This window comes from Hyaloscypha bicolor (genome assembly GCF_002865645.1).
Source record: "Hyaloscypha bicolor E unplaced genomic scaffold K444scaffold_183, whole genome shotgun sequence".
NCBI lineage: Eukaryota > Fungi > Ascomycota > Leotiomycetes > Helotiales > Hyaloscyphaceae > Hyaloscypha > Hyaloscypha bicolor.
Genome location: NW_020194685.1, coordinates 1,350,255 through 1,372,876, shown reverse-complemented (window position 1 = coordinate 1,372,876; position 22,622 = coordinate 1,350,255). Strand labels below are relative to the sequence as shown.

The following is a 22,622-nucleotide window of genomic DNA, read 5'->3' as shown; positions in this document are numbered from 1 at the left end:
CACCATAACCCAAATTGACCAAAGTGATTGCGAGAATTGACAAGGAAGAAAGCTTGATGAAAGGCTGTGTCGTGCCTGAGTCACCGGTCGGGAAAACGTTGTGGATCCTTGGCGATGCTTACACTTGCTGCCCCGGAGTTCGCTAGAGCAGCCAGTCGGCTTTCACGGTTGCGTCGCATGGGAGAGGAGGGAGGCTGTGAATGGATACCGGAGAGCAGTTCGGGGTAAGGCGTCTCAGGAGGCGGATGGAAAGGCTTTGAGGCTTGATGCTTGACATGCCGTAGTTGGGGTGCAGGGCGTGCATATGAGATGGGATGCCTGTGACTCTTACCTGAGCTATATATGAAGGGCTTCCTGCCTTTGAATTGGAATTGTCCATCAGAATATTGTCATAAGTTTAAAGAACAAGATCACGCAAGAGCAACAAGCAATTCCACCTCCAGTCATAAGACTCTCGATATACGTAATACTCAAGTAACAACAACCTCACAATCAATCAACATGCCTAACGGATTCCCAGCCGCCCTTGCGAATCGTATGTTCTCATACACTCCAGAGCTTCCCAATTTTGTTACTAACATCAAACAGAGTATCCCAACGAAAAGCCACCATCGTGGTTTCATCCTGCCTCACCTAAGATTAAACCCGCCAAGCCAGCAAAGGATGTAGACGCTGCCTCAATGGCCAGCACATCCACCTTCTCCTCGACTGTCGGATTAATCAAGGACTCCGTCAAGAGGAAGCTGCCGGTCTCCTACAAGGAGCACCGAGCTCGGAAGGATGCCGAGGCAGCATCCAATGTTGTCAAGGAGAAGGAGGTCGTGAAGACTCGTGAGTCTAAGCAATTACCTGAGTATAATGGTGAGCCGATCTGACCTAATACCAAAGAGAAACTAGAGCTGATCAGACTGTCGATATAGCGAGAAAAGAAACGGGGGCAGCATTCTTCTACCTTGCTTCCGTCAAATGACCGGCGTGCCACCCTCTTCAAATTTGTTTGTTTATATCAGCAATGGGACACAAGGTTTCGGAAGCAAGGCGTCAAGGAGTTGGTAAATCTCGGTCGGCCCAAGATTGGCAAAATGTAAAATGGAAACGGTCGACAGGGTTTTGAAGGAAGTGTACGGGCATTCCAGGTCTTGGTATGCTTTCGGGAATTAAAAGTCCTTGATAGATTACTACATTAATGGAAGGCTTTCCCTAAAAACTATCATCCAAATCGTTCTTCATAGCTACAACACTAGGACTGTCATCAAGGCCATCTGTATCATCCAGTCCTGCTCCTGCGGTTGTAAGCAAGTCCTCAACGATCCGCTTACTAGCTTCGCGTGCTGTCTCGTGTCAGCCATGAAAGAAATCCCAAGGTCCAGAGTACTTGCCTGGAGTTTGTAGCAGCCTTGACTGAAGCAGTGAAAATTGAATGGTCTTGGGTGGGCTCATCCCCAATTCTCTGTAGACACCCTCGGCATCTTCATCGCTGTCGCTTTCCCAACTGATTTCGTCCTTCTTTGGAGGCTTAGCTGCCGCCTCCTTTGCCTTGCTCCTCGAGGGCAGAACGCTCACTCCCGGAGTTCTTGGTGCGGTCGGTTTGCTGTATTGCTGTCTGATTGGCGAACTGAAGATCTCAGCGTGCAACTGTGGTGCCGCAGCTGGTGGGGAAGACATAGGAGACGTCGTGTCTCGCCAGGAGGGTTTGCTCGCCGGGGTTCTGTGCTCCTTGCGAGTGGTATGGGGTGTAGCTTGCACGCGATAGTTCTTATCCAGAATTCGGTGTAGCAGAGGATCTTGCCCAGGCTTTCGCTGCACAGTAGATTGAAAGTAAGAAGTCGGATCGAACGGCGATGAAGTTGGTGTCATAGACATATCCGGAATCCGAGATTGAGCGCCTGGTGTTGCTGGAGCAATCTGTGTATTACCGTCATCCTGCTCCTTCGCTCCACCCTTGAGTTCTTGCTTCAATTCTTCGTAAGGTGACGGATAATCGGCAAACTTGGGCTTCTCCTCTGTGGCACTCCTTGGCCGTGGAGCCCGAGGTGTGCTGCCACTAATGTCAACATTATCGAGAAGAGAATCATCTGCCTGGTCGTAGGTTTCGTGCTCTTCGCCATCAGGATGAAGTGTATCATCTCTACGCTGTGAAGTTGAAGTTGCGTACGTGCTTGCATTCTCGTGGGACTGGGTGTAAGAGAGATCATCGTCCTCATCTCGTTCTTCGACACCAGACAGAGAAACATTGGCACTTGCTTCAAAGAATTGTTTCCAAAACTACCCACGGATCAGCTTGCGTTTTCAGACGTGGAGAGAATCTGCCAACCTTTGACCCTTCCCAAACCGCATTCGAATGCTCTGCATACTGCTCAACAATTGGCAAGATACTGGAGGTGACAATTCGGTGTGCTCGGCTGAAATTGTGGTCAATCTCTTGGAGTGTTAATGTGATGCTTTGCTCCAATTTCTCAAGCTCTTCGGTGAGAGACAAGGGTCGCGCTGCTGATGTGCTTGACTGAGACATGTTGCGCAGGTTGATGCTCAAGATTCGTGATGTTCGTTGTTATTTTTGAACGCGTCTTGGTCGCGTTGAGTTTTGCTCGGCAGAACCCCGGCTTTTCTCAAGCGACCCCGCAAAACTGCCCCTGAGTGCTCAACGTCGCCAAGATTTCATTCGTTGTAAATTTACCCTTGCTTCTACATCAACTCCGCCCACTCGAAATGCAATGGCACTCACCGCGTTTAGATCGGGACCACAGATAATTGGTTATCGCGATGTGACAGCCACCTCCAGTTGCCGTGTTCCGAAGATCGACGACGGATCGCCGGCCCGGTTCCCATCACTCTGTTCAAGAGTCCAAGGTCTCAAAAGCCCAGGACTCCATTGAAGGAGAGTATACGCGACAGACAAAGTATATAACTCTACTTAATGGGAGCTCTTGTGTCTTTCAATACCCTCGCAACGGAAGACATCTCATTTCGCAATGAGCGCCACTGCAATGCCCCATGATTCTGGTGGCCTTCAACTCCAAACCATTCAGAATACATCTCTCGATGATGCACGCAATGTAGCGTCCGCTGAGCAACCAACACCTTTGAGCCGCAAGGTCATTCTCAAGCTCCTGAGCTCCGGCTTCTCTTTCTTCGTTGCTGGAACAATTGATGGGAGTCTAGGCCCGCTCATCCCTTACATGCTTCGCAGCTACAATGTTGGGACAAGCTTCATCTCCATCATGTAGGCAATGACCTCCAAAGCAGCCCACCAAATTCTTCTACCTGCTTTTCTCTTGCTCGTAGCATTCAACAACACTCACTCACAGAGATATAGCTACGCTGCGTCCTTCGTTGGATGGCTCCTTGCGGCGGCGGCAAACAGTCACATGTTGCAATATCTAGATACTGGTGCCATTCTAGCGATTGGGGCTGTTTTTCAGCTCATTTCCAATGTTCTTCGGTTCTGGAACCCTCCCTTTGGACTCTTTGCCACAAGTTTCTTCATCTGTTCCATGGGCATGGGGGTTCAGGATTCGCACTCCAACACCTTTGTGAGCACCGTCAATGGGGCGCACAGATGGCTCGGGTTTATTCATGCCATGTATGCTCTTGGAGCTTTGGTATCACCATTTGTCGCCACTCCCATTGCGTCGTCAATGCAGTCAAGGTGGAGTATGTTTTATGTCTTTCTCGTTGGGCTTGGCGTGGTCAACGTGGTCGGCGTCCTCGTAGCATTTCGAGGCTCTATACGGATACTTCCAAAGCAGGCCTCTACTTCTGGAGATGATAATGCCCCTGGCAGAGGCAGGGAGGCATTAAGCGGAATGGCGAACACCCTTCGGCTTCGTGTAGTTTGGATACTGAGCCTGTTCTTCTTTTTCAGTCTAGGCGTTGGCATTACAGCAGGTGGTACGTCAAATTCCGATCTCTAGGAGGCAACATTAGATCTCTGACAGATACGAACTAGGCTGGGTGGTTGAGTATCTTGTGGACGTACGCCACGGAAAGCTTTCGCAAGTGGGTTACACTCCAGCCGGTCTCTATGGAGGTCTATTTCTAGGAAGGTTATTGCTTGCAGAACCAACACATCGCTTTGGGGAGAGACGAATGATTCTGCTGTATTGCGTCATTATCTTAGGCTTACAGCTAATATTCTGGCTGGTGCCAAATATTATCGCCAACGCTACTGCATTGAGTTTGCTAGGGTTTTTCTTCGGTCCCCTATTCCCGATAGTGAGTCGCCCCTAATGTGTCCCCTTGAACGGTGTTGAGCAAACTCTTAACGTTGGTGGGTAGGGCGTTTCGGTTGGCACAAAATTATTTCCCAACTCAGTGAAGGCTTCAGCGCTCGGTGAGTCTTGGTCTTGCCTCTACCTGGTTGACACTCTGACGAACTAACACATTCTTTCAAAGGGCTCGTTTTTGTCATGGCTCAGGCTGGAGGCTCGTTATTCCCCTCCATCACAGGTTTTATCGCCAGTTCGGCAGGTGTGAAAGTCTTGCAGCCAATTTTAGTCGGACTTATTGTGGCAATGGGTACCAGTTGGATCTTGGTACCCAAAGTTCCTAATCGCAGTGATTAAAAAGAGCACATACGGATGTCTATTAGAGTGGCGTCCTTGTTACTAACGATAATAAGGGGGGCGGATAACCAAGTACCATATCAGACTTATCCGGGAAATAATTACGCCAAGTTGAAGGCGGTTCAGGGGAAGTATGGTCTGAAGGGATTCTCTGCTACTCGAACTGGTGGATTTAAGTATACATAGACTCTGGAACTACACAGCTCGTTGTAGAAGACGGGTGGTATTCGTTTTCAAGTAAAAGTGTGGCAGAAACTGTTGGTTCTGGTCGAGGATGTTATAAAACTCTAATATGTTGACTTTAAATGAATTCTCAGCCTCTTTAAGTGCCCTCTTGGTGGACAGGAAAAGCGGCACTAATTCTCAATGTCCCAAGTGAAGTTGAACATGACAAATACTTCCTCTCCCAACGTGCTCAGCAGTATTGTACATTCAAAGTATACCCCTTCGGTTCTCTCGGAAATTCTAGAATTTCAATTCGTGGCCCTATTGGTAACAATTGAATGCCCAATCTTGAGTTGGGACACTGAGTACTAATGCCGCTTTTTCTGTCCACCGCGACGTGCCATGCAGTACAAGTATGAGATGCAGGAGGAGCTCAGCCATCAGAGAAATAGTCTGAATGAGAAACAGACTTTTAAGATTAAACATTTTCTAAAATCCTCTCTACTCGTATAAACTGATACAGACCTATTTTTTTTTCCAACTATGAGAGCTTATGTTCCTGGCAAGCTACTGTCAAGAAGTCTAGTGCCTTACATGTCGTCAATGCAGCCGAGGCGAAATCCGGGGTAGCTTCTAGCGCTTGGTACAGAAAAGAGCTTGCTTGGAATACCACCGCCTCAAGCCCAACGTCCCAACACAACAACCTCAAAATGAACACTCCACGCCTCGCCACCTCCATCATACTACGGGCCTCAAGGTCCTCACTCCCAAAAGCAGCTCGACAACTGAGAGTCCTGCCCAGTGCGCGAATTCCAGCCCCACCCTCTCTTTTTGCATCGTCACACTTCAGACCATACTCCCATGTCCCCAAAGCCAGCAAAATCTACTTCTTCGAAGACGTGCGTCTCCCCTCACCTCTCCCCTCTCTTCACCCATCTAACACCAACCAGGTACAAGCCCACCTCTCCAATCCCTCTACGGACCGAATTCTAATCGACACCCGCGAGCCTTCGGAGCTGCAAGCAACCGGCACAATCCCCGGCTCGATCAACATCCCAATCACATCAAAACCAGACGCCTTCTTTATAAGTCCGGAAGAGTTTGAGGATAGGATGGGCTTTGAGAGGCCAGGAAAGGAGAAGGAGGTGGTCTTTTATTGTAAGGCGGGGGTGAGGAGTCGGGCGGCCGCGGAGCTGGCGAGGCAGGCGGGGTGGGAGAGGGTGGGGGAGTATTCAGGGAGTTGGTTAGATTGGGAGAAGAGGGGTGGGGAGAAGGAGGCTGTGAGGTAAAGGCTGGTTTGATTAAGGGAGGCTACAAAGCAGAGATGATCACGGAGTTGATATAATGGTAAAGTGTTAGACTACGGCACAGTGCACCACGTGGAGATTCTGGCAAAGAGATAAATTTGTTTTGGATGCTCCGAGCTGAAGCCTGCACTAAATCCTACATCCCAACCCCCCTCAATCAAAACATAAATAGCCTCGTACTCTCACCGTCTTTGACTGGTGTAGGGTCTTCTGTCGTTTTCCGCGCAGGTGCGAAGAAGAGAACTTTGATGAAAATGGCTAGAAATGCATGAAACACCACTACTAAGATGAGCAAGATCTTGCTAGTCTGCTTATCTGTAGCGCTCAAGACGGGGTATAAATTTCGGAGCAAGAATGCCACACTCAAACCAAACCCAACTCCGACAAAGACGTAGTTCAGGATCGAAATAGGAGACCATGAGATAAGAGCAACAGGGATCCAGATAAGGTTCGAGTAGCCATAGAGAGCCCAGCATTCGAGGAGGTTGGCGGATTCGCTGCCAAAGTATTTCAGGGCGAGGAAGAGGACGATGGGAATGACGAGGGTGTAGCCATAGATGAGTCCAGCAGCACCTGTTTGAAAATCAGCTATGCCAAATTTCTCCCATAAGAGTTATACACACCACTTAGCAGTCTGAAGTCATACACAAAATGCCCTTGGCCCGTCTCGGCCAAGTACTTGCTGATTGTCCCACCAAGGAACAAAATGAAAACCACAGTTGTTGCAATCCAAATAGGCCCATAAAGGTCAGGATTTCCCTCTAGAACATCGAGGAAGTTCGCCCGTGGGTACAACGCCGCCCAACATCTTGCTAATACGGAGCTCGTGTCCACATCGAAGAATTGCGCGTAGAAGGACAGGGTCCAGAGGAAGCGTTTGGAAGAGCCGCTTCCAGTTGTTGCGGGAGGTGGCAATCCTGGGGAAGAACCAGGAAGCTTTCTTGAGCTGGTGGAGGCGTCGGTGTTGAAGTTGGACGAGTGGAATTCGAGGTCCTCTTGAAGGTCTGTATGTCCAAGGTCGCCCTGCGTTGTGATTAACTGAGGCTCACGCCGCGCACACTCACGACGCGCTTACCTCCTCGTCGACGTCGACTACAACATCATACCCAGCTCCGGACATTTTCTTAGAAGAGGGAAAGAGTGGTGTTCTTAGATTTTGGGTGATCGCATGTTTGCTGTGGGCCTGGAGACGGACAGCTTGCGAATCCATTGACGGCAAGTAAGCTAGCCCAGCCCCTGCAGACGGCTATTTCCGTTCTCATCTGAATTTCGATGCGCCCAACCTTCCCGGTTAAACTCCAGGGCTCATTTTTTAATTTTTTTTTAAAAAGCTCCATCGGAGCTTCATATTTGCCGATGGCCAGCCCCAAAAATACGTGAAAGGATTTCCTCTGCATATTGACGGAATATTCAACTTTCACTGCCATGATCTTGCAAACCCAACCGGGCAAGGGCCACATTGACAGCACCCGTACGATCGAGCCTCCATGAGCAGCAATCCCGGATCCCGAAGACTAGATCGAAGCCTTCAAGTTGGTGTCGATGTAAGTCAACATAGATCGGTGTTGCCCTCATGACAAAAGTGTGCTTCTCTTGATCTCGTCAACCCGGGATTTTCGGTATTTCTCACATCCAAGTAACCGCGCTCTTACAACGGTGGACAGAGCCCCTCGGTGACCAGGAAGGTCCATTAGAGCGTCACGATTTGGAAGAAGAACCAATTTTCTCGTTATATCTCGAGTTTCAGCTCATGTTGTCTTTCCAAGAAGACTGAAATACTCGGCTCCAAACTACTACAAGCCCCCAAGATCCGCAGAGTTATTGGAGGATGTGATCCACATTACAAGTCATCCGGCTTGGAATTCATCAGCAAGACAGCAATGACAAGTCTCGAGCGAAGGGTCTAATCCTTTCAGATAATGATCAAAGTCCTACCGCTCTCCCTGATGTTCTAAATGAGCCCTGAACCCACCAAAAGATCAGAAGTGCTATGGAGGTCAAAGAACTCCGAGAACACTTGATTGATCTTGTTGGCAGTAATGTTCAGCAATTGATACAACGGATCAAAGCGGATAGGGATGACTGCTCTTATGCTGTAGTTCAAGTTAGGCGCAATATGAAAAATTGGCAAATTGGCATGAAGCTCTATCTCAAGCAAACGCATAAGCCAACTCGATACCACGTTTGGCGGCAAAGTATGCGCGACTGTTTACTTGGAGATCAGGAAGCTCCAGAAGTGTTACATCCTTCCACGTGCGCAGTCAAGGCAGTTGCCAAAACTTTCCGATTCCAAGACGAACTCGGACACCGAAAAGCGAATCAAAATAAGGTCATTAACATCAAATCACCATCGGCATCCATCCAGAAAGTGTCTCGTGATATGAGGGGGGCGCCTGAAGAGCCTCCGCCTAGTGCTCTTGGATAGGAGAATCAAAACGTTATCTTCAGCTCTGGCATTATAGAATGGAAGGATGAGAAGCTGTGATACCACTCCTTGGACCTTATCGTCAACTCCCGCTTGAAACCGTCCTGCCTGGGAGCGTTTAGAAGACCTAATAACCCTGCTCCATTGAGCAATTCCACTCGAAGTTGTAGACGGAACGAACCTTCACGAAGGGCATAGCTTAGAGGTTTCGAGCGGACCAACAACATCCAGTGAACGCTCACGTGTTGAGACAACCAGTATCACACAAGTCATCGAAGATGGTCTTCATCTTCCCATTGCTGCTCATGCTATTGTGACAAATACAACCAGCCAGCCATGCAAAGAAACCTTCCTCTGACTGTCCCCTCCATCTCTCGACCCAACCCAAACGCCAAATGAGCGAACCATTTACTTTAGCTTCTTCTTTGGTCGGAGTTGGTTGGTGTGGCCGCATTTCTTCTTTCTGCAGTTGGTAGCGCGGGGTGGGAGACGGGCCTGTACAGCTAATTAGTTTCCAATGTCAAATCTGAAATATTCCTGGGATCACATACGTAGCACTTTCGACAGATCATCTTGTCGCAGTTGAACTTGGAAGCGAGAGCTTTGAGCGATGGCTCGATGATACCACCACGGAGACGGAGAACAAGGTGGAGTGTCGATTCCTATTGAAAGCCCAGTCAGCCATCAATTCCTTCAACCATATCTGCTTTCTCCCTCCGCCACCAAATCCCCGCAGACTTTGACCATTCCTAACCATAACAATGTGGCCATACCTTCTGGATGTTGTAGTCCGAAAGGGTGCGACCGTCCTCAAGCTGCTTTCCGGCGAAGATCAGACGTTGCTGGTCCGGGGGAATTCCTTCCTTGTCCTGGATCTTGGACTTGACATTGTCGATTGTGTCAGAGGACTCAACCTCAAGAGTGATAGTCTTGCCCGTAAGGGTCTTGACGAAGCTATTGTTGGTCAGTCTCGAATTCGAAGATTGCGCAATTTCGCTGTAGTGGCGGGGCAGTTTGTGGGAGCTTTTTGGGGAGCTTACATCTGCACTGTTTGAGAGAAAGTATTAGCAAAGATCCTAAGTGGCACGAAATCCAAGATCAAGGGGGGTTGAACTTACTGATTGCGGTTTCTACGTCGTTGTCGTGGTGTCGTTGATTCGAGGTTGAAGTTGAAAATCGCGGCGGTATCTTTGTGCGGACTGGTAAGCGAGTTTTAAGTGTATCCACGTGATCGACCTCTGCTTACCTCGAAATATGTTCTAATATTTCTATTGTCTCACATCGAATTCTACGTAAAATGAAGTGATGAATCGACGATTTATAATGGGATTTCTTAATTGAATACTGGAAAATCAAAGTTTTCCTCACCTCTGGGTATCTTCCTGAACACCGAAAACAGAACACTACCGATGCCGACCTCCGATTCAAGGGTACTTTCGATATGCTCGATATGAATCATCAACTCCCTAGCGCAAGCCTTTGCTCCTCCTCCATCAAGCGTTTCTTCCTTTCCGCCAAAAGCCAATTGTCTAGCTGAACTTCAAACTGAAATACCCCTTGAACCAGCATTTTCAGCGAGATTCCCGCAATTAATGCTATCCACAATTAGCTTTTGCTTTCGAATATGAAAGGAAAACTCCCACCAGCAAGCTCGTGAAACTCCTTAGCGTTTTCGTGAAGCTCCTCGACCCGTCGATAACGTTTGTAAAGCTCACCTGGCCTCCGGATCTCATCACCCTCACCAAATTTAACAGGCTTCCAATTCTGAAGAGTCAAATTTCTCTGGACCTCCTTCAAGTGTTCCACACGTTGCTCATAATCCGAATCTTGTGCCAGTGAGGGAGGTAGATCTGAAAGTGAGAACAGCTCGAGAATTTGCTCAGCAACTAAGGACGTTTAGTAATCCAGTTCAAAATAGGAATATCAAGAAACATACTCTCCGGATTCCGATCATCAATCCACGTTCGCTGATACCAGTCCAAATAATCATCCATCTGTTTCCCACTCATTTTCATGACGTCTGCGTCCGTGATCTTAATCTCCTCGCCTCTTCTCAAACCCTTGGTCGGAGCTTCTGCCATTATTTTCCTCCATTTTGCCCAATCTACTTTGACCGTCGTGGGATCGGTCTCACTATAAGGGACCCGCTTAATGTCATCAAATGGGTGGCTGAGCTTTGTCGCAATGACAATCAGGCTCATCAACTGTATTTCGGGATAACCAGAAACTCTGTAAGTTTTCTTGTGCAATATCGGAAACGAGAAATCCAGCTCGAGTAAAGTAGCTAGGCGGCGAACAGCTGGATAGATCTCAACTGTTTTATTCAGCACTCGTCATGATACTGTAGTCCAGAAACCTACCTGGAAGTCCAAGATCTCTTATGTGCTTGAATATGAGCAAGGGATAATTCAATGGTGGGAAGACCATCTCAAAATGGAGGTTGTAGAACTCAACCAGATCTAAAGCTGCACTGTAAAGAGTTCCTCCCTTCAATGGAGCTCTAATTTCAAGAGCTGAGAAGAAGTGACCGGGTAGCTTGGATCGCATCTCTTTTGGGACTTCTTTGATCTGGTGACAAATTTAGTAACTGGGCTTCAACCAACACACATCCTAGCATATACTTACAGCTCGTGTATAAACTAATTCCTCGTGGGCTGCCCATTTGTAAAACTCACCCAGGCTTGTGGGTAATCTCAAAAGCAGGGTTCCAAGGTAGCAAAGTCCCAATGTCTCAATCAGTCGTGGAAGCCTTTCCTCTGCCGCCACGCTTTTCCTACTCCTCCTCGATCCCAAGCTCTTTCCCCCGGTGGCATCAGAATCCAGGCTCTCCCCTTCACTCGCAGAACTGAACATCATCGTGCCCGTTCCTGAGCCATATCCATCCCGCTCATCCCCCACCTTCTGGATAATGCCCATCCTCAAGCCCCACAAATCCCTCATGACCGTCTCCAACTCTCGAGGGAAGCCTTTCACATTAACCAACCAGTGACACTGCTTCCACAGAATCAACTGATAGCACTCCAAAAACAGCACACGTGCCTCGCCCCCACTCAACACCGTCTCAACACGCTCTCTCTGCTCGCGCGCCCTTCGCGTTTTCTTGCCTTGAGCATTCCAATCATCTTCATCTTGCTGAGTTTGTGTGAATCCCTACTTTCGTTAGGGTTTGCTGTTATTTAGAAGAGAAAGTGTGAGGACGAACGGCTTGCTCGTGGCCTCTCTGGCAGAATTTCTTCCCGTCCTCGATGTAGAATTTCCGCGCCCGGCAACCTTCCTCGGTGCAGGATTCCCCGCGCCGAAATTTCTGGTACTCTACGTGTGAAGACATCTGTCGGGTAGATCTAGGCCTAATTTCGAGGCTCATACATCGAGGTCAAGGTTTCGCTGTGAGTCATGTTTGTGGATGCGAAGTTTGGTATTGCTGGTGCTGGTTCGTCGGCTTTACTATATCTGGAGATGCCTCCGGGAAAGGCGGTAGAAAGTCGGGCCAGCATGGCAATCTTCATCCTCGAACAGGAAGGGATTCAAAATATGCAGATGTTACAATTTGGTTTGTAGATGCTGAAACTATTGGAGTCACAAGTTATGAACGGAATTACAACAGTTTTCACATGAAAAGGCGAGGTCAGTTAGTATCAGAAACCATCGATTTCTACAAGATGATGTCGCCCACGCTCCGAGCGTCCACTTTTTGACTACGCCGGCCAAGTGTGATAGGTAGGATCGAGTGTAACAAAAGGAAGATGTTGCTCGCAAAGCCAGGAAGACGTAACCAGTGATATCATTTGTCCAGATAGGTGCCCACGCAACGACCATTAGAATGCAGGTGTCCCAACGCTCCAAGAATCCACCGTAAAAGATCACCCTCCAAGCAAATTGGGCCTGCAGACGAAGAAGGTTTGCCGGTGCTGACAACAAGGTCGATGCTGTAGGTTTGGCTTCAAGAAATTTAACCGCGCGGAGCCTCCTTGGCTTCGATAGCAGCCTGCTCGCCCATAGCCGTGAGAACAATAACATCTAGAAGAGAGGATACGGGTTAGCAAAACCATCAGCCATTGTGTGGCAAAGTGGAAACTCACTGGTGTCCTTCTCCTCAGTAGTGAAAAGCTTATCAATCTTCTCGCCAACCTCACCCTCGGGGACCTTAACATCATCCTTGGTCTCACCATCATCAGCCATCAAAGAGAGGAAACCATCATCCGAGACATCGAGCTGGAGGGGTATTACGTTAGCAGAATCCCAGTGCCTTCGCCTTCAATGAGCTTACCAACTGGTATTCCTTGCGGGTGACGTTAGGGACATCCATATTATGAGTGGAGGGGCAAAGTTCTTCGAGCTTCTTGCCAGTGAAGATGTCGATGGCGACAAGATGGACCTTGGCGTGGCCGTGCTTGCCAGTCTTGGAGGTAGACATGTCGACGATCTTGCAAGGACGGTTCTTAATCACAACGAAGCCGTTCTTCCTCAAGGCAGAGCATTGCATGGGGAAGGTAGCAGAGGCGCCGGCATCGGCGGACTCGAAGGTGTGCTCATGCTATACGAATGATTAGTTTGTATTATTCTAAAAATGCTGTCGAAGGTAACTGAAGTCGAGAACTTCGAGTATGCGCCCAACCGGAGGCGGGGCGTGTGCGGGGTTTATATCTCTGGACAAATAATTACCTGGGCATCATCCGCCATCTTGACTGCGTTCGTAATGTAAGGATTGGGCAGAGGAGAGGGCTGCGCCTGTGGTGAAGTCGAAAAGACCAAAGAGAGGACCGGGTAGATTGTGGTGGGTTGGAGAATTCCAGGAGGTTGCAGGAAAATCGTGTGGGATTTGACAAGTTAACCTCGCGTTAGCGGCCTCTAAAGGTTCAGCCTGATTGGTTGGACTGAATTGCGGGCCGTTCAACATGAGGCTGACCCTTCATGTATTGTCTGAAGAGTCCTCAGTATTCTCAAAGTTCTCGTACATTGACCCACGCGGCCTAACGTATTTTCGCCCATATTTATGATCATGACTCTGAGAATCCGGTAGCACACCCTACTGTAATTCCCCAGTTGGATTCTAAATGCCACAACGACGAGGCAATGTGGCTCGACCGATTGTCAGGACACTCGACGCCCGCAGCAACTCCCTCTGCCTCCCCCCCTCTACCCGCGAATAGGTCTTACTCTCCAGCTGCTCGAAGACCTAGTCACTTAGGGCCCGCTGCTGCGGCTCAAAGACCCGGTTTCAGCCCACGATCATCCTCCCTTTCTCTACACTCAAATGATTCTACGACATCCTTATTAGCTTCGTCTCGGCGACCCAATGGATCAGGACTCAAGCAGTCGGTGACAGTGACTGATGCGCCGGATCCATTAGATGTGTTGGCAAAGCTTCTAGGGACTGAAGGAAAAGGGGCTATCGCGAAACCACATACAAATGGGGGCAATGTGGCTAAAGATGAGTTGGAGCTTGAATTGGACTTTGAAGATTTGAGTCTACGGGAATTTGTTTCGAGGAAGTCTTTATCTGCCAAGAAGGGGCACGCGTATGCAACACAGACGATCGAAGAGTGTAGGTTGTGCAAGTCGGCTTCGCAAGACTCCGCTAACCCTGCTTAACAGTCGAGCGAGATAAAGCGAAGTTCGAAGATCTTCATCGATCGATACGTGCCTGCGATGATGTGCTGAGCTCAGTTGAAAGCAACTTAGCGAGCTTCCAGAATGACCTTGCCACAGTCTCCGCAGAGATAGAAACCTTACAAGCGCGGTCCACCGCTTTGAGTGTACGATTGGAGAATCGGAAATTAGTGGAAAGTGGTCTGGGCCCGATCGTTGAAGAGATCAGTGTCTCACCTACCGTTGTGAGGAAAATAGTGGAGGGTGTAATCGATGAAGCCTGGGTCAGGGCTTTGGCTGAGGTTGAGAAGCGGTCTAAAGCTATTGACATCAAATCGAAGGAGCAACGCAACATCAAGGGCGTCAGAGACTTGAAGCCATTATTAGAGAATCTCGTCAATAAGGTAAGATACATGGATACCGTCGAAAGAAAGTGCTGATTTTTGGACTAGGCTCTTGAACGAATTCGGGATTTTCTTGTAGCCCAAATCAAGGCGCTGAGGTCTCCAAACATCAACGCTCAGATTATACAACAGCAACATTTCATTCGATACAAAGACCTGTATGAATTTTTGCATAAGCACCACTCACAACTAGCTGAGGAGATCGGTCAGGCCTACATGAATACCATGCGGTGGTATTTCCTGAACCAGTTTACTCGTTATCAGAAAGCGCTTGAAAAAATTAAGCTTCATGTCATTGATAGGCATGACGTTCTTGGTGGAGATGATGGCAACCGGAAGACGAATCTCTTAGCTGGCACGAAGTCCTCAGGTCCACCCCATGATGCATTCAATTTAGGTCGTCGAATCGATCTTTTGAAGACGTCAAATCAAACAGCACTGCCCTCATTCCTCGCAGAGGAAGACAAGGCTACTCATTACCTCGAGTTTCCTTTTCGGAACTTCAACCTGGCCCTCGTTGATAATGCCTCGGCCGAATACTCTTTTCTCACCTCCTTCTTCTCGCCAGCACTATCGTTTGCGGCCATCTCACGACATTTCAACTATATATTCGAGCCGACGTTTGCTCTTGGCCAAAGTCTCACCAAATCCCTTGTCCATGAGACCTTCGACTCTTTAGGCCTCCTGTTATGTGTGAGGCTTAACCAACACTTTGCTTTCGAGCTTCAACGCCGGAAGATACCTGCAGTGGACGGCTATATAAATGGGACCGGCATGCTCCTCTGGCCTCGGTTCCAAGTTATCATGGACCAACATTGCGAATCGGTCCGGACAGTTACAAATGCCATCTCCACCCGAAAGCAATCGGCATCCGAGCAGGCGAAGCAATCAGCCGCGCCTCATTTCATGACACAGCGTTTCGGACAGTTCATGCAGGGCATCCTTACCTTGAGCACAGAGGCAGGTGATGATGAACCTGTCTCCGCAAGCTTGATCAGACTGCGCAGTGAGATCGAAGCATTCCTCACTAGGTCGAGCAAGAGTATTGGGGAGTCGAGGAAGCGGGAGAGGTTCCTCTACAACAACTATTCATTGATTCTCACTATTATTGGAGACCTTGAGGGAAAGCTAGCCTCAGAACAGCAGGACCATTTTGAAGGTCTGAAAAAAGCGTTTGAGGGCTCATAACGGTGGTGTGACTTGTTGTACAACTATAGAATCGGATCTATCTTAGAACCTTGCGGTCCACGAATGCAAATGGTATCTCTTAATGTCCCTTGTATCCTGTCCATTGTCTCCAAAACGCCCCAAACAAGCCAGATGGTCCCGAACCTCTCCGCAAGTAGAAAGATAATACTCCTACAAGTACAGCGACGCCGATCGTGCCAGCAGGTCTTTTGTATTTCCATACCACCTTCAAGACCCTCTCGCGTTGCTCTGCCCATTGCAGCTCTTTCACCTGCTTCTTAAAATACATTTCTCCCTCTTCTAGCGATTGATCCTTGGTTTGTTCCGGCCAACGAGCGGTCTTCAAGACGCTGGACGACGATATAGACCGCCATGTCCTCAACCGCTCCGGCGGGTGTTTCTCAAAAAGATACACGGTACTTGCAATCAATTTCTCAATATCCAGTGGCTTGGGCAGCTTTGATAAGATCGAGTGAAGCATCTCTGGTTCGTCTGCTGGTGTTTCGAAGAGCTCATCGGAGCGTTGAAGCACGATTTGTGCAAACATATACACAGAGAAGACAGCCTCGCGTGCAAGCAAAACATCAAACAACCTTGCGATTTCACCGTACTCTTGGATGTCGTGGGCGTACATGGTGAGGGTTCCAGAGAGCGCAAAGAACGGTTGGGTCAGAGACAGATGCGCGCAGAGTTTCGGATCAACCGCATCCAATATTACCGGTATCAGACGTAATTGAGCCAACGCGGGTGCGAGTGTAGGAAGCATAAAATCTCTTATTCGCAGTGTTGAGAGCCGTGCCACAGCAGCTGCACGACTTCGTGGTTCGAGGACCAGTAGGAATACCTGGCAAATATCATGGTACCCTTGGAAGTAGCACAAGTATGGTTGGCTCCGTAGAACTTCTGTAATCAGGTTGGAAAGCTCTTCTTTGCGTCGGTCGAGGTCCTCAGAGGACTGGTCTGTGCGAAAGTATCAGCTTCATGTGATATGTGACCATATAGTGGTCATGACGCACCATTAGGATAGTATATAAAGGACCTGTCAACATCCAGCCGCACTTGGTCCTCGTCGCGATGCTTTGGGAGCATTCTCCAGTCCTTGAGGAACTCTTTTTCCTCGCTATAATGATCGATATAGCCCAGGAGCAGCGGCCCTGTTATTGAAGGTCAGTTTCGAACAGAACGCTCCCACTGTAACACTGACATGCCTGCCGTCGAACCTCGTCCGAGACCAGCCCGCCTTCAGAAGTTGCCAGCGTCCTCAAAATCGAGATATCCTTCCATTTGCAGGCGTCCAGGATGCTCGCGACCTTCGCATTGCTCTCCTTCGATCTCAGGGGCGGAGACGAGGCGTCAGGGTCGCTCGGGAGGTCTTCCGGCTTCTCAGTTTCTTCAACGACTCTTCCATTGGGCTCCATTTCTTGGACAGTCCATCGATGCGCTTCTCATCGCCGTTCGATAGGGAAAAGGCCGGCGTGGTCGTGGCTTCCGGGGTGGAAGGAGACAGCTCGTGGACAGCAGGTGTCTTCTTCCAAGCGATTTTTAGCGCGCATGCAGCCTGCTCTGAATCCATCATCCATGTGGAAAGAGTAAAATGATCAGTCAAGTCCGCAACCAACGCCGCATTCTCGAATGCTGACAGTCTGCCATGATCTTCTCATGAGCGGCTCCCAGCTCCCAGCACACGTGCGGAGAACAAGTGCTTTCTGAGGCTATTCGCACCGTTCTTTGTCTGTTGTAGCTGCCGCCACCGCCTAGCTCGACAGCCTTGCCGCCCAAGGCTAGGAGAATTTATCGACCACCGTCAAGCAAGGCTGGACTCTTGCCACGCGGTCTGCAGCGACTCCCTTACTTCACTTCACTGAGAGGCAACTTTACTGGATCGTTTTGCAAGTGTACCTCAACCCGTCGGCCTAGAGCATCTGGGGCCCAGGAGTTCGGTTCAGAAGGGTCGATCACGTCTGCCCGTGTCACCCCTTGTACCCGACAGAGTGGAAAACCCTCTCTCGATTGGATGGCATCACGGTAAATCTGGCTTGCCAAAATGGCCTTCGAGACCAGCACTCTCGTGAACGGCGAGTGGACCACCCGGACTCTTGATGTTGACACCGTCCTTAGGCATTATGACCAAAAGGATAAAGAAGCTACTACAACGTTTATGGAAGTCGAGTCAGCTCCCACCATTGGGATCCTGACTCAAACTGTCATACGTAGCCCCTTGGTCCACTGGATTCTGCCCGTCAAGCTCAAGGACCTCGAGACACAGCATGTAGCCTTCATTGGGGTAAGATTACTTTCCATTTGATCATCGATGCTGCTCAGAACTTCATCGTTCGTTTCTAATACATGGCACAATCCTAATAAAGTTAGCTGGTGGTTTACATGAAGTTATAATAGTGTACCCGAAAGAGGGCCATGTTATTTTGATGGATCAATTGTTTCTCTTGACCTCAAAATGCTGATTGTCACAGGACGAGTTTGTCCAGATCAAGGAGTTGCGACCTGATGGACACCTCTGGGATGTGCTCCGAAAGGAGAATTTCGGTGCTCGTATTCGAAATGCACGTGTTGTTGGATCGGTCAAGGCATACGAAGAGGACATGAAGCTTGAAGCTACGCAAGTGAAGGACGAGGATGACGACGTCTCTATGGACAACGGCGAAGCTCAGTCGAAAGCTCAGCCTCTCGGCAGGTCGGCCCTGCCGCCTCAGTTCCTTCTGCTACAACTGCACACTGGCGATTCCGTGTTTTTAAGGCTTCATCAACTGGAAAATGGGAAACTGGCGTTTATTTCCAGTCGTCACCGGGTAACAAAACCGATGCTCACCCTACAGCCAGGCATACATCTTGCTGTTGACCCAAGTTCTCGGTACATGGCCATAGGCTGTTCTGAGCGTCTCTTAACGATCTATGCATTACATTCAAGGGACCAACTGAAAGAGCAGTCTCCTATGGGACCAGAGCTACGCCATGTCGAATCCGAGTCGATCATGTCTTTGAATGGACTCATTCAAAAGATGGAGTTTCTTTATCCATCACCTGATGATGAAGGTCACACCATCCTGCTAGTGCTAGTCGTCATTAAGGGAAAGACTCGAATGCTACTATACGAGTGGGAAACAGGCAGCGATCTCAAGCAGATCCACGCACATAGCAACAAGGGCCACTTACTGGAGCAGTCCCGACAGATGCCGCTCTTGCTCATTCCATTGACCTTGAAATCGTCTTTCATTCTCGTCTGCGAAGATTCAATGGCCGTCTGTCAGGGTATCCTTCAAGGTTCACCAACTTTCATAGATTTCAACAATAGGATCGATGTGCCTACTGAGCTTCACCATGGATCTGGGAGACCGTTGTGGACTGCATGGGCCCGACCGCCGCGTTTGCCGGGATATGCAAGAGTTCGGGACGATATATACATCGCCCGAGAGGACGGTCTGATCAAATTTCTGGAGATTGACTCAACAGAAGACGAATTTGTCAAGGCGGACAACAATATTGGCGAATTTGGAGCCAATTGTGGAACTGCACTAGCTTGCCTCGACTTTGAAACTCAACACAATAAGAGTGGTGATCTTCTTGTTACAGGGGGCGACTCGTGTCCAAGTGGGACATATTTGGTGAGCAAGCCATTTTCTACTCTTTTCGCCTCCCGATGACTTTTTTTCGATGTTAATGTTTCTAACCACGTGATCCTTAGAACGAGGCAAGGAAAATACCTACATTGACTCAACCAATTCCGAATTGGTCGCCGGCACATGACTTGGCCATCATGTCCTATGATAAAGGGAAGAAATACCTTGCGAACGATGAAGTCCGAAACGATGAAAATGCACCTACCAAACCAGATCGACTATTTGCTTGTGTCGGTAAAGGCATAAAGAGTTCTATTGTCGAGTTCAGATACGGCATTGAAGGCAAATTGGGGCTCGAGATGGATTACGAAATTCCAATCTTGCAGTCTTGGGTGCTTCCTCAAGATTCGAATGAACTCGAAGAGGAGAGTGGCTCGATATTTCTGCTCTCTTTGGGGGATCACTCAGCAGCCCTCTTGCTTTCAAGCGATGCGTCAGATATAATGGAACTTGATGTGACATCAACGCGCCTAGACCTACGATTTCGAACAATCGCTGCAGCTACGCAAGAGCAATACACGATTCAAGTCACAGAACAGTCGATAGTTGTGATATATGGCACTCAGTGGTAAGAATCCCACTGAACCCTCTAAATTTGTCTGTGAGAACGGCTTAGGCTAACTCGACTCGAGCCATGTGTATGAATTGGAAGAGCTTCTACATTTTGAGTCAAGACTGGACGTTCCCTCGGGCCTTGATCCGATGATCCACGACGCTGCTATTGGTGAAGATGTTGTCATATACACCGTTTCTCGTGGAGGTTGCACTTACGTCCAAGTTTTATGTCCTGAAATTCCGACACATGATATTATGCAAATTGATGATAGTTCGACATCTCCGGCACGAAGCAGTATTCGCACAGTTACAAAGATTTCCTGTCAGGTAACAAGCTTAACCATCGGCCAGGTAGAGGCAGGTCCTTTCGTTGTCATTGCCGGATTGGATGAAGAGTCGATAATCTTGTCTTTTCATTCGATCCACACCGCAGGTCAACGGATTTTGAGAATTCCTTACTCTTTTGGTGATGAAGAAATCCCTCTGGAATCGATCGTTAGCATGGCAACAGCATCACTTCCGTCCGGAAACTTCCTATTACTCTGCGGGACCCGGAACGGAAGGGTCCTGACGCTGGAGATATGTGGAAGCACCCTTGAAATCATTCTCTCCAGGTGCGACTGTATCGGGGCTACAACCGCTATACTGTGCAAAGATGAATACTCACATTCTGGGGACCTGTTCTTTGTGAGCTGTGACTCGAAGGTTTGCGCATTGACAATAAATACGCCCGAAGCATCTGCAACTAGCTCCGAACGGTGTCTACGCAGTCTCGGTATCAACCAAGTCTGGTTAACTGATGCTTTGAAGCCTGATCTTCAACAGCCAAAAATAACCTCAATCGCCAGACTGCCACCGAATGGTCTCAGCAGTGCGGACAGCAATCTTCTTCTCATTGCAGGCTCTCAGCTATTGCTAGCAGAGCTAAGCACTCAGCCCAAAGCCGTACCGCGCCAAATATCGATTAAAGGGACCCCAACACGGTTGCTATACTCTCACACTTTGGAAGTTCTCATTGTCGCAGCGTCCATAAAAGGAGGATCCACCCTCCTTTTTATCGATCCTGATACGGGAGAAGACCTGTCACAGCCGGTTGATCAGAAGTCCAAGGAATGTGTGGAATTTGTTTCCGGCCTCGGCAACACTAATGAAAGAGTCTTCCGGATGTTTGAGTGGCCTTACACTAAAGACGGCAAGACATGGAACTTTATCATCGTGTCGACGGATACTGGGCGTCTTCTGATCATATCGGTTGCTGACCAAGAACGAGTTCGAGATGATCTTCTACGTGCAGGCCTTTCACACCGCGAAGTCGAAAATAGCCACCATACAAGGTCGAAGATCTCCTATTACACACGCCATAAGTTCAAATGTGCTGAGCCAGTGTATTCTGTAACTGGTTTCGCTGATGGTTTATTGTGGTGTGCTGGCGAGAACTTGTTTTGTGATGTCCTCGACCTGGGGGAAAAGAGGTTCAAACGCGCTGCTCAGCATCAACTTCCGTCTCCCGCCATTGATCTTTCCTACAACAACGGTGCCATTTATGCTCTAACTAAAGCTCATTCGCTCGAAGTGCTCCGTTTAGTCGCTACATCAGGAGATTTTCAGATTGTTCGGACACACGGTGACCCACTTTCTCGAGCGAGTTTACATCACGCCATGGTGTCTCTACCTTTAGCAAATCGTCCAGTACATCTAGTTTCGGACAAACTTTGCTCGATAGTCGGACTGTGGCCTGCTTATCACACCAAAGCCGATACTCTGGTAACACTTTTCGAAGCAGAGCTCTCGTATTCGGTGCTGAGGTTTCGTGCTGCAGATTGCCGTCCCGTCTGGGATGACGTTCGTATATCGAAGGGCATCAATTCAAATACCAACGGCTTGGGTAAAATGGGTACTGAACTTCAAGATCCAAGGAAACGATCAGAATTACTTGGGCTATCCATCACAGGAGTGCTCAGCCACTACACTTTCCTCGATTTCAAAACGTGGCAGTTCTTACGCTTTCTAATCAATCTCGCTATACGATCACCATCATTGTGTGAGTTCACGTATCAGGACGATCCTGTACCATTAGATTTGGCCGTAGAGCCGAAGCTCATGATGCACGTGGATGGGGACATCCTGAAAAGATGTCTAGAAGGACGAAGCCTGGAGAATTTACTTCGTGTCAGTCACGATACAGCCGAAGCTCGCAAAATATTCGAAACATTTTGTGAACTCCTCCAAGCAGCAGATTGTGGAAAGCTGGAGAACAACGCTACTCCGGCTGCATATGTGGACCAAGCTTACGCTTTCTTGGAACTTTTTCTCCGCCCTGTACTGTAGAATTCATGTTTGATGCTGGGACGAAGGTAGACGCGGTGCAGGAGGGCTCGGTCACAGCCCTTGAAAGCAGTATCATTACAGTAACGATGCTATGGATGATAATCTAAGAATTTAAGGAGAAGGGATCACATCACATGACTTCTCTCATTTCATTGAGGGGAACTGACTTTAACACTTCCAGAAGAACTCTAATGCTGGGTTTTCACTGGGTGACACTCGTTACTTGAAATTTGCAGCCAATTAAAGGACCTACTTTGCATTCACTCTCTTTATTTTTATAGAATGCGGAGTGCTGAAACTCGGGTAATCTGTGAGCAACTGTTGCCAAGGGCAATCTAAAGCCAAAGCTTGTTGTGGGGACCCCCTATTTTTACTATTGTACCAAGCTTTGACACGTGAGAGCATCCCTCTTCGGGAAGCTGATGTCATCGAAGATAGTGAGGTCCTCCTTAGCATTTGAG

General features: G+C 48.7%; 9 protein-coding genes across 9 annotated transcripts; 4 read left to right on the top strand and 5 right to left on the bottom strand.

Annotated features, from left to right (window-relative positions):
• Positions 1 to 1,246: 1,246 nt before the first annotated feature.
• Positions 1,247 to 2,541, bottom strand: K444DRAFT_621713 (uncharacterized protein). Its single transcript, XM_024881958.1, has 2 exons — positions 2,315 to 2,541; positions 1,247 to 2,265 (listed from the first exon to the last, which is right to left on the bottom strand). The coding sequence occupies exons 1-2, from the start codon at positions 2,510 to 2,512 to the stop codon at positions 1,342 to 1,344; spliced, it is 1,122 nt and encodes a 373-aa protein (XP_024727239.1). The 5' UTR covers positions 2,513 to 2,541; the 3' UTR covers positions 1,247 to 1,341.
• A 152-nt stretch (positions 2,542 to 2,693) lies between these two features.
• Positions 2,694 to 4,882, top strand: K444DRAFT_575806 (putative MFS transporter). Its single transcript, XM_024877489.1, has 5 exons — positions 2,694 to 3,223; positions 3,317 to 3,891; positions 3,950 to 4,215; positions 4,279 to 4,333; positions 4,396 to 4,882. Exons 1-5 carry the CDS (start codon positions 2,973 to 2,975, stop codon positions 4,563 to 4,565), a joined length of 1,317 nt encoding a protein of 438 aa, XP_024727238.1. The 5' UTR covers positions 2,694 to 2,972; the 3' UTR covers positions 4,566 to 4,882.
• Positions 4,883 to 5,698: 816 nt separating this feature from the next.
• K444DRAFT_514160 (Rhodanese-like protein) lies at positions 5,699 to 5,998 on the top strand (the record flags this gene model as incomplete). The annotated part of the gene is made up of 1 exon (XM_024873535.1): positions 5,699 to 5,998. A coding segment is annotated over one exon (300 nt), but the record flags the coding sequence as incomplete, so codon positions are not given.
• K444DRAFT_670082 (Yip1-domain-containing protein) lies at positions 5,893 to 7,157 on the bottom strand (the record flags this gene model as incomplete). The annotated part of the gene is made up of 3 exons (XM_024887584.1): positions 5,893 to 6,610; positions 6,661 to 7,060; positions 7,113 to 7,157. 3 exons carry the CDS (start codon positions 7,155 to 7,157, stop codon positions 6,195 to 6,197), a joined length of 861 nt encoding a protein of 286 aa, XP_024727236.1. The 3' UTR covers positions 5,893 to 6,194.
• Positions 7,158 to 9,843: 2,686 nt separating this feature from the next.
• Positions 9,844 to 11,883, bottom strand: K444DRAFT_603549 (uncharacterized protein). Its single transcript, XM_024878777.1, has 5 exons — positions 11,665 to 11,883; positions 11,088 to 11,612; positions 10,823 to 11,030; positions 10,399 to 10,776; positions 9,844 to 10,348 (listed from the first exon to the last, which is right to left on the bottom strand). The coding sequence occupies exons 1-5, from the start codon at positions 11,824 to 11,826 to the stop codon at positions 10,068 to 10,070; spliced, it is 1,554 nt and encodes a 517-aa protein (XP_024727235.1). The 5' UTR covers positions 11,827 to 11,883; the 3' UTR covers positions 9,844 to 10,067.
• A 111-nt stretch (positions 11,884 to 11,994) lies between these two features.
• K444DRAFT_621706 (eukaryotic translation initiation factor eif-5a) lies at positions 11,995 to 13,261 on the bottom strand. Its single transcript, XM_024881957.1, has 4 exons — positions 13,125 to 13,261; positions 12,730 to 12,996; positions 12,542 to 12,674; positions 11,995 to 12,479 (listed from the first exon to the last, which is right to left on the bottom strand). The coding sequence occupies exons 1-4, from the start codon at positions 13,140 to 13,142 to the stop codon at positions 12,412 to 12,414; spliced, it is 486 nt and encodes a 161-aa protein (XP_024727234.1). The 5' UTR covers positions 13,143 to 13,261; the 3' UTR covers positions 11,995 to 12,411.
• Positions 13,262 to 13,535: 274 nt separating this feature from the next.
• On the top strand, positions 13,536 to 15,643 carry K444DRAFT_546854 (Vps52-domain-containing protein; the record flags this gene model as incomplete). Its single annotated transcript, XM_024876261.1, has 3 exons — positions 13,536 to 14,007; positions 14,058 to 14,455; positions 14,504 to 15,643. The coding sequence occupies 3 exons, from the start codon at positions 13,536 to 13,538 to the stop codon at positions 15,641 to 15,643; spliced, it is 2,010 nt and encodes a 669-aa protein (XP_024727233.1).
• A 79-nt stretch (positions 15,644 to 15,722) lies between these two features.
• On the bottom strand, positions 15,723 to 17,061 carry K444DRAFT_547391 (uncharacterized protein; the record flags this gene model as incomplete). Its single annotated transcript, XM_024876301.1, has 3 exons — positions 15,723 to 16,603; positions 16,660 to 16,797; positions 16,848 to 17,061. 3 exons carry the CDS (start codon positions 17,059 to 17,061, stop codon positions 15,723 to 15,725), a joined length of 1,233 nt encoding a protein of 410 aa, XP_024727232.1.
• Positions 17,062 to 17,244: 183 nt separating this feature from the next.
• On the top strand, positions 17,245 to 22,407 carry K444DRAFT_670077 (uncharacterized protein). Its single transcript, XM_024887583.1, has 4 exons — positions 17,245 to 17,927; positions 18,115 to 19,263; positions 19,344 to 19,846; positions 19,911 to 22,407. The coding sequence occupies exons 1-4, from the start codon at positions 17,688 to 17,690 to the stop codon at positions 22,159 to 22,161; spliced, it is 4,143 nt and encodes a 1,380-aa protein (XP_024727231.1). The 5' UTR covers positions 17,245 to 17,687; the 3' UTR covers positions 22,162 to 22,407.
• Positions 22,408 to 22,622: the final 215 nt, after the last annotated feature.